Source organism: Lates calcarifer, linkage group LG7_2 (assembly GCF_001640805.2).
Source record: "Lates calcarifer isolate ASB-BC8 linkage group LG7_2, TLL_Latcal_v3, whole genome shotgun sequence".
Classification (NCBI taxonomy): domain Eukaryota; kingdom Metazoa; phylum Chordata; class Actinopteri; family Centropomidae; genus Lates; species Lates calcarifer.
In genome coordinates, this window is record NC_066854.1 from 11735400 (window position 1) to 11744441 (window position 9042).

Below are 9042 nucleotides of genomic sequence, written 5' to 3' on the forward strand. Positions count from 1 at the left end.
CAAGCTTTTGTAAACACATCTGGTGACCATAGGTAACCAGAAAAAAGAACCAACCATCATGGGAAAGCAACCCCAATCGAACGCTGCCAACTGAATATACATTGCATCATTTTTGACCTGACACTGGACAAAGGATGACAAAACCTGTACTTTCAGCATAATTCTGTACACAACAGTCCAAAAATAAACCCACCCAGCAGTGAAAGTGACCTGAAATGTGTCTGACCAAACTCAGACGATGCCATCTGAACATCCTGCTCCAAAAAAGTAACATTCTGACAAGAACGATTCCACCATATCTTAGAGTTACATCTCTTAAACTCCTCTACAACGTGTTCCAGTTTCCTCACAACTCCGTCCTCTGTGTGATACCAGAGTTATAGTGAATGCCACTCAACTCACAAAGAGATGGCCCAGTCAGCATTCCCTCACATGTAGACCATCCTGTCACAGCTCTAAACTATAGAATGAGTGTAAGACTGTAATTTGATTTGTCATAGCAGTGCACAGCATGGAGCTACTGTAGCAGCAATCAGAGGTGACTTTGTTGACTAATATTGTTTGTATGTGTGTAGGATTTGCTGGAGGATACTTTTAATGACTACAGACGACATTTTAATTAAGAGGAGCACTCCACTGATTTTACAGATGAAGTTCAGTTTACTTTCAGTTTCAATTTACCTGAGAGTACTACTTAACCTGTGAAAACAGTTGTATAATGCCTCCTCTGGCTCTGGAGGAGCTTTTCAATGTCTAAAAATGATGATGTCATGTGGTTATCTCAGCTTGGGTTTGAGGCTTATAAACTGGAGATATGGAGAGTGAAAGACATGGGCTTTTATGACCCTGTGAGGGTCTAATAGAGTTGTAGCTATTTGCACCCCTGGTTCCAGACATAAAAGTCCTATTATTTTTCCCACAGACAATGTTATGTGACTTACAAGGTTCTTCTGTGGCTTGGATCTGCATAAAACTCTCCCAGTTGAGTCATGAGTCCAATTAATTAATAACTGTGCTAAGGTACAAGCATGTATAAAAAAAACATGAGACACAACTCCCAAGATACATTTAAACAAAACAAAAAAAAGAAACAAAAAATATTAAAAATATTAAAGATCACCCTGACAGCCACAGCGGGAGGATGGAACATAGTGTGGTGACTGGTTTCTATGGGACAAAGTAGAACTGCTTGTAGAGTGCAAACTGATTGTATGATCTACAATTTGAAGAGTAACTTAAGTTTGTAAATTACATTGTCACTTTTTGATTCTAGTCCCATTTTATAGTGTTCATTACAACAAGTTAGTTAGTTGAGTTTGTAGCAAATTAGAAGAGGAAATTTTACAAACTGTTTGAGACTATGAAGCAGTGCTTAACTGCCTCGTGAGATAAGATATGTGAACACTGAAATTCAGTTGTGCTGTCCTTTGGAACCTGATCATTTGAATATTCCAATTATGAATTCAGCAAACAAAGATGAAAAAATCATTATTACACCTTCACATTTAGCACTCAGATGCCACAGATTTACTTTAAAGGAGCCTGGTCGATTGATTGCTTTCAGTGTTAGAGACACAGACACTGCATTTGGGATGAGGACCAGTCTGCAAAACAAAAATGAAAGTAAAACTTGGTACTAAAAAGTATTAGATTTCTACCAGTGCATGGGAATGAAAACAAAAGACGATGGAAAAAATAGCGTCAGCAAATGCACCACTATCAGGGAATATTAACTATCCAGTGATGTTATTTTTCATGTGTAACTAATTACAAAACACCAGAGAGGATGTCTTCACATGTCAGCATCAGATTTGTCTCAGAGCTTATATTCCATTCTCTAGGCCAGGATAAATCACAGACCTATTGATTCTCACCAGCTCCTTTTCCAAGAATCTATGTACATTATCACATCTCTCTCTCTCTCTCTGGGAAGCAGATAGGTGACCTCATTTCTATGTTCTTCAGGGATCTCTCCTGAGGCTTTCACAAGGGATGATGAATGTTTACATTACTATACCTTGAGATCTAGGCCAGGAGGTATACACTAAAAATCGTATTAGATGAAGTTGCATTCATTCTCCACAGTCCAAAATCCATAAGACTGTGCCACGTTCAGTCTGCTGTGGTGGACTTTCTATACGTGCTGAGAGTCGGAGTGCTTCTATAGCTTGTAGCTAGCTGAGAGGGCAGATGGATTATCAGCACCTGTACAGGCACTGTGATTGGCTGACTGCTTCTGTTGTCGTGGATTTCATCCCTACAGATGGCCATGGTTACCGTGGCAATGGCAACAGGATCAGCATCGGCAGCATCAGAGGGAAGAATATGCTAAATACACCGGGAACATCTCTACATCATCACTTCTCTCTAACCTTGTCAGACATGGGGAGATAAGAAGTGTGAGTGCTGCCCTCCAAAAACAGAGAGGGAGATCAAGATTTTTTTTAAAAACTGGATTTGAAGTAGCAGGTAAGAAAACGCTCTGCATGTCCTAACAGCACAAAAAGAAAAGACTAAAAAATCTATATATGTGGCAAACTGCTCAAACACAAACAAATCCAATGTTGCTGGCTGTTGTTCACCCATTTCTCCCTCAGAGATCACCAGGGTCAGTACAGCGGGTATAAGCTCCTCTCTCGCCCCAGAATGACAGTCCCATCTGTCAGCCAACCTCCCTGGGACCTTTCGCATGCATATCAGCACAACTGGCCGTCTTTGCAGCGCAGGGGGGAAGTCTCCCACAGCCTATTAACTATACATGCATTAACATCATGCAGTTAGTAAAACAGTAACATGCAAAGGATCACATCGCAAGCTTCTTCCGGCTAATATTGTTATCTTCTGTAGCCACTGTTTAACCTCAAAGTCCAAATAATAGTGCATCCAAATCAGTCTGAAACTTAACCAGAAACAAATGCACATTTTGCATGATGCCAAAATCAACTAAACTCAGTGGTAGCTGACTAATTACTATTTTAATTACAACAAAGTCAAAGAAATGTTCACCTGCTAACAGACTGAGAGCAAAGTTAGCGTAACCTACCTGATAAATAAATCCTTTATTATGGTCCACTGAAAGCATGGTGTGTCTCCTTAAGGTCGGGGCAGGATGCCCGCTAACTCCCCTTGTGCTTGCGGCAGTGGTAAGATGAGAGGCTAAGGCTCAGGGCCTGAGCCCCACTCTGAGCTCTGTTTATGATTGTGCACGAAGAGTCAGAGAGAATAGCACAGAAAGATAAAGTCAGCTTGTCTGTTGAGCTCTCAGTCAAACCCTCTCCACTCCTCAGTCGCTCTTCTCAACTGCTCTTCCCATGCTGGAATATGCCAGCAACCTCATTCCGAAAGCACCATGTACACAACATAAAAACAAAAGCAGGGAACTCAGCACAGCTCCAGCTCTGCCTCAGCCTCTGTCTCTCCCTCTGCCTCCAACGGCTTTCATCCAGGGTAGCATCAAATGTTTCTGACAAGCGTCCATCCGCCAATCCCCCCAGAGAGATTAGCGCTCTGACATCACCGATGCTGTGCTATGCACAGTTCTGCTCTGCTGAGCCTCCAAGCTCTGTGGCTCTGTTACCTAAGAGAAGCCTTAGGTCGCAGGGAGTCAAACACCATCCTGTATGAGGGGCTTCACGCAGCCCCAGTACACCTCACAGTTACCTGTGCCATGGCCACCACACACCTCAAGCAGCAGAAGCAGTGAGCAGGGTTAGCGTTTCAGTCTTACAGTATACAGTACTTGCATCTTTAAGTGCATGTGTCTCTGTATGTGTGTCCTGCACCTACCTGAGGCAAAGAAGCTGCTCTCTGGCTGTAGTGCATTGTCAGCAGAACTGTGATCGAGACATGGTGTGCCAGAAACAGATCCGGAGGAACAAGCAGCTATTTCTGATGCACGACTGATATTACAATACTGCTGTCTTTGTGGTTTGTGTCAGGTGATATTAATTTTCTTGTCATTAGTGAAAATGACACTTATTATTACAATATTCACAGGTGAAGATCCAACTTGATCACGCTTAAATACAGAATCTAATTTTCCTCTCTATCCTCATCTAGCCATCTGTCTCTAACATTCTCCATCCAGCTCTGCACCCTCTCCCTCTACCTACCTCCATGCCCTCTTCAATCCCCTCTCCACTGACACTGCTATAATTAACCATGGAAAGGAGCACAGCCGGTCTAGGCTCCTAGCTGCGGTGGGGAGGCTTCCTGCCTTGCCCGCCTGCCTGCACAGTTGGATCACCAAGTCGAACAGAGATTTCACACTGATCCAAGAACACCACGCTCAAAAGAACAAGCCCGGGCAACTCCAGCAGACTTCCTCCGTCTGTCCTCGCTGATCTTCTCCAACCCAGCCAATCAACCATCTCTAACTGGACAGCCTGGCAGAGAGCCTGCTGTTATGTCAGGGTGGTAATTAGGACCACAGCAGTCAAGTCCAAGTCAAATCCAGAACCAGGGCCACTTGAGCTCTAGTAAGGATGTGGTTGATACTGGTTCAAGACCAGCAACAAAGTGCTCTGTCTCTGTAACCTTGAACATACAATGAAAATCATACAGTAAGCACAGAAAAAGCTTTATACTCGTGCACAGGGTCAACAATCACTGAGCTTCAAAGTAAACTGAATTGAAAAAAATATGAGCAATGTTACTGAATAATGTTACTCTACACTGGGTTCACCCTCTATCTGTACCAGCCAAAAGAACTACTGGACTACAACCTCCCTGGCTGGAGCATGCCTATTCCACACAACTTCTTACTACTCAGTCATATCTACTTTTCACACTGGTGTAAAGTTAAACAAAAATCAAATAAAATGTTTTATAATAGCTTTACATCAAGACCAAATTCTAGATTTAAGGAATAGTTTGTTAATGTGGGGAAATATATTTATTTGCTTACTTACAAAGAGTCAGATGATAGATTTATAACACACTCATGTCTGTAAATGACCTTCTCCTGGCTATAGCTTCATAGTTTTGTTGCTATAGCCAGGTGATATTAGTTTATCACAGAGATGAGAAACGGGGAAACAGCCAGCCTAACTTTGTCCAGGTACCAGGATTAAGTGGATAATGAGAAAATAAGTCTTAGAAACATTTTGTTCCTTTGATTCATAAGACTAGTTCCAAGATTATGTTTTGATACATTCAAACACTAGCATTTGAGATAATCTGTCTAACATTTAGAAACTTTGTGCCATGCCACAAAACTTTAACTTTGCAATTACTCTTGTTATTAGACACCATATTTCACAAATTGCACACTGAGATACCTTGTAGTTATGTAGAAGTCCTAAAGGGCCAGGATAAAGTTCTAGTGTGTGTAGGATTCACAGTTTAGCCAGTGGCAGACACTTTGTGCTCAGTCTTGTCCTCAGTCTGGCTCACAGCCCACAGTTGCATAAGCGATATTTTGTCAGAACAGATAACATGCATGCATCAAAACTCTTCTCTACAGCTGGCTCAGTTGTCTGCTTACACTCATACCCTGAGCTTTTCAAAGCCATTTGAAATGTTGAAAGCCTTAACTCCACTTAATTCCCATTATCTATTATTATCTATATACCCAGCGTGTTCACAGCCTCACATGGCTGCTAGATGCATAGTGACATGTGCAACCACTGTGAACTAAAAATACAGGGCATCTGCTAAACAAGCTGGATAATTGAAGATAGAAACCAAATACAGCTGTGCAATATTAGTGTAGATTATAGATTATAGAAGACATGGATTAACAGCTACATGTAATCAGACTTTTGCCATCAGAGCTAATGGGAAAATGGACTAACCTCCCTGGTATCTGCCTCTGTATTCTACTCTCTCAGGTGATCAAGATAGAGTTTAACTACTTTAGAAAAAATTAGGTAGGTAAGTCTAGTTGGTCCCAACTTAGGGGTCAGGCACCTACAAAGAGTCTTAAGATAAATATAAGGAGTTGGGAGAGAGCATACAAGGCTCTGAAACACAAACTTAGAATATTCTGGACTTTTTTGCTTTTTTGTGAAATGTAAGATTGAGCCTTAAGATTTCTTTGGTGAAACTGCCAGCCACTCACAGTCAACTGAAACATGCTTCCGTTTCCATTATGAGAACTGCATTTCTTTACAGGCTTGTTTAGATGCAATGACAGTCAGCAGTACATTTCTTGTGACGTCCCTCTCATTATTCTTGCCTTGCCCTTTCTTGTGTATTTTATTGCTTTTACTATTGATTTTCTGATTTTATCACATGTTTTAAACCTAGTGCATTAAACTGAGTTATCATCGTTATTCCTGAACAAATCAATGTGACATTTTTGCAGGCTAAATGAAGTGAATGAGAAATGTACTCACCACATCTTTATTTTCTTGGGAACTTTGTTCCTGCAAGTCAAAGAACATCAAGAAATCAGTCAACACGACAAAAGCAAGGCATGTGGGTGCATTACTGTCATGCCAGATGCTCTGTTAAGAAATTCCTTAGCATGTAGTAAACTCAAGTGTCCCAAGTGAGAGGCATCTAAAAGATACTGCATTAGCAATGATGCATTCAGATGCAGTCCTTCCTGCTCTAAATTAAACATACTCTCATGCTTGACCTTGGGAACCTGGTAACCTGGTAGAACAGGGTACAATGGGATTGTTTTTTCTAGCCATGTGTTGCACCAAGTCTGTAAGATTCTCACCATATTAACACCTCACATACCCATACACATTCTGGTGAAACCATGACAACGCATTTGCTTGTTGTGTGCAGGCGGAGGGACAAGGGAAGCAGCAATGAGTTACAATGACAGGGAAGCAACCACACTGCATTGAGACTGCAGAGGAAACAGAACAGCCATCCCACAGCACATCAGCTCTGTCAGGCTTCACTGTACGCTGTAAGCTCCGGAAAACTAAGTCCTCATATAACACGTCCACAAATAGAACAAACAAGGAGAATATTGATTTGCCTCCAGAGCAATCGCTGCTTTTCGACAGGGTGAGAACAAAGCAATATATTTCATCTCTCTCCTCTGGCATTGACAGTGCATTCAAGGCAGTGGACATTTTTTTTTTCTTTCACAGCACAGTCACATCTGAATGCTAATGAGGTGAGGCTGACCACATGAGTAGGGCTCTGCCTTTAAGTGGTTCAATGTGTAAAGGTTGAGACATTATGCTTGTTTGAAATTCTGCCAGTGGACTCAGAAGGCTCAGACCTGAGTGGACAATTTTGGATCTGTCTGTTCCCTGATGTCCACTAACATGTGATACAACCTAATCCCACACTGGAGAGAGTACCATATGTTTCAGTGAAATAAATAACCCTTTGGGATGCTTGGGGAGCATCTCTCAAAGTCACAGGTGGATGGATGGTTATTTCAAGAGAAGGGAGGGATGCCAGGACTAGCATGTGAGAGAATCTGATTGCTTTATCACAAACATGCCCTCACAGTGGGCCAGATAGGTTATGAAAATGTAATAATTCAGGAAATCTCCTTGTGGAAAGGTGTACAGACCGTGATCTCATTACATCCAACTCTGTGTCCTCAAAAACCTCATGTTCTCATCTTAATGTAACATCTTGGACCTGCAGAATACTGTATACTTAGAGCAACAGCTTGACAGCAGGTTACATAAAGAGAATAAAAACTGGGTCGGCTGGTAAACCATATGATTTTGGCAAAATATTATGGATCTTTTCCATGCAGGCAGGGGGGTATACATGAATTTTAACTGACTGCTGTGAGACATTGTATCAATCTGTACAGTGCATCACAAATGCCTTTTGTGAGAAGGCGTAGGCGTTCGTAGTGAGAGAGGTATAATCTTTTGCTCAAATAGTGCACACGGTGAAAAGATGAATTTTTGTCAATTTATGGTGCGCAACATCCGTCATGATTTCCAGGCGACGCACAACCGATAAAACCGTCAAAATATGGGTCATCTAGAAATACACATTTAGCCTACTGGAAATGAAAATGAACCATACATTGAAGGCACATTTCATCCTAACTGTACCTGCTTTATTCTAAAGAGAAATTACATAAACTGGGGACCAACGGTCCATTCAGGTTTGTCCACGATTCAAAGCAACAGTATATGAAACTGAACACAAACACAGCCAAAGTATGTATTTTTTTTTTGTCTTACCGTTGGTAAGAGCGGCTCCATTTGAGCTCCTTGATCCGTGATGTCCATCTTTTCTTCTCCTTGGCTTCACAATAGGCAAGTCGTGATGCGCTACTCCGCCTCTGTCAAACGCTGCTTGAAGACGAGGCTTTTTTTTGTGATTATTTTTTCGCCTTCTCTCTCATTCACCGGCCGGGTTTTCTCAAATGGAGGTAGCAAAGCATTCCCGTCCTGCCCTACATAATTTACGCATGAAGGAGGGAGGTAGTGCTTCCCATTACACGCGTTCAACACTGGACGCGGTGATGATGAGGCGCACATGTGAGAGCAGCTCTGCGCAGCCTTTTATCCATCAATTCACTTCTAAACGTTATTCCTTTTTAAATATATATTTATAGAACCGCAAACTGACGCATGTGGATATATTTTAGTCTAAATGAGTGTAGGCTCTCAAATGAAAAATCTGAGGGCTCTAGGCTGTTCGCAAGGACGCGTGTAACCCAATTTAAATCATCTATATTACATGGTACATCCATTATATAGCTATTATATATAATTTATCATACACGTAAAGGCAACCATTTAAACAGCAGTACTCTATAGGATGTATTTGTGTCATTTCGCCCTCAGAGGTCAGATCCCTCTGGACAGTGGAATCTAATTTAAAGGCAGCAGCAATAACCAAACAATCACATTGCAATGCCTTGCTAATGTAGGCATGTCTTGTTTGAATTACCCATGTGGATTTTCTGAACCACTGGCCTGCACCATGCCTGCCATCATCGTGATCAGCTATTTTTTACCCGCTTCAGTCAAAAATATGTAGTCTATGTTATTTTATCAAATGTTCTTGGCGATTATCCCGCACAACAAATATAGGCTGCCAGCTGCAGTGATGCTCCCATCTCTATTTGTAGCCGCAGCATGGCACGCGATGGTG

At 41.7% G+C, this 9042-nt stretch overlaps 1 protein-coding gene across 3 annotated transcripts in view; it reads right to left on the reverse strand.

Annotated features, from left to right (window-relative positions):
- The window catches only part of LOC108880200 (sodium-driven chloride bicarbonate exchanger), a 42380-nt gene extending 33948 nt beyond the window's left edge, over positions 1–8432 (reverse strand). For all 3 annotated transcript variants that reach the window (XM_018671621.2, XM_051066028.1, XM_018671619.2), the window contains exons 1-2: positions 8124–8432; positions 6339–6368 (exon numbers count right to left, since the gene is read on the reverse strand). In XM_018671621.2, coding sequence (XP_018527137.1) covers positions 6339–6368; positions 8124–8171 — 78 coding nt within the window. In that variant the 5' untranslated portion in view covers positions 8172–8432. The remainder of the gene's footprint in view (positions 1–6338; positions 6369–8123) is intronic.
- Positions 8433–9042: the final 610 nt, after the last annotated feature.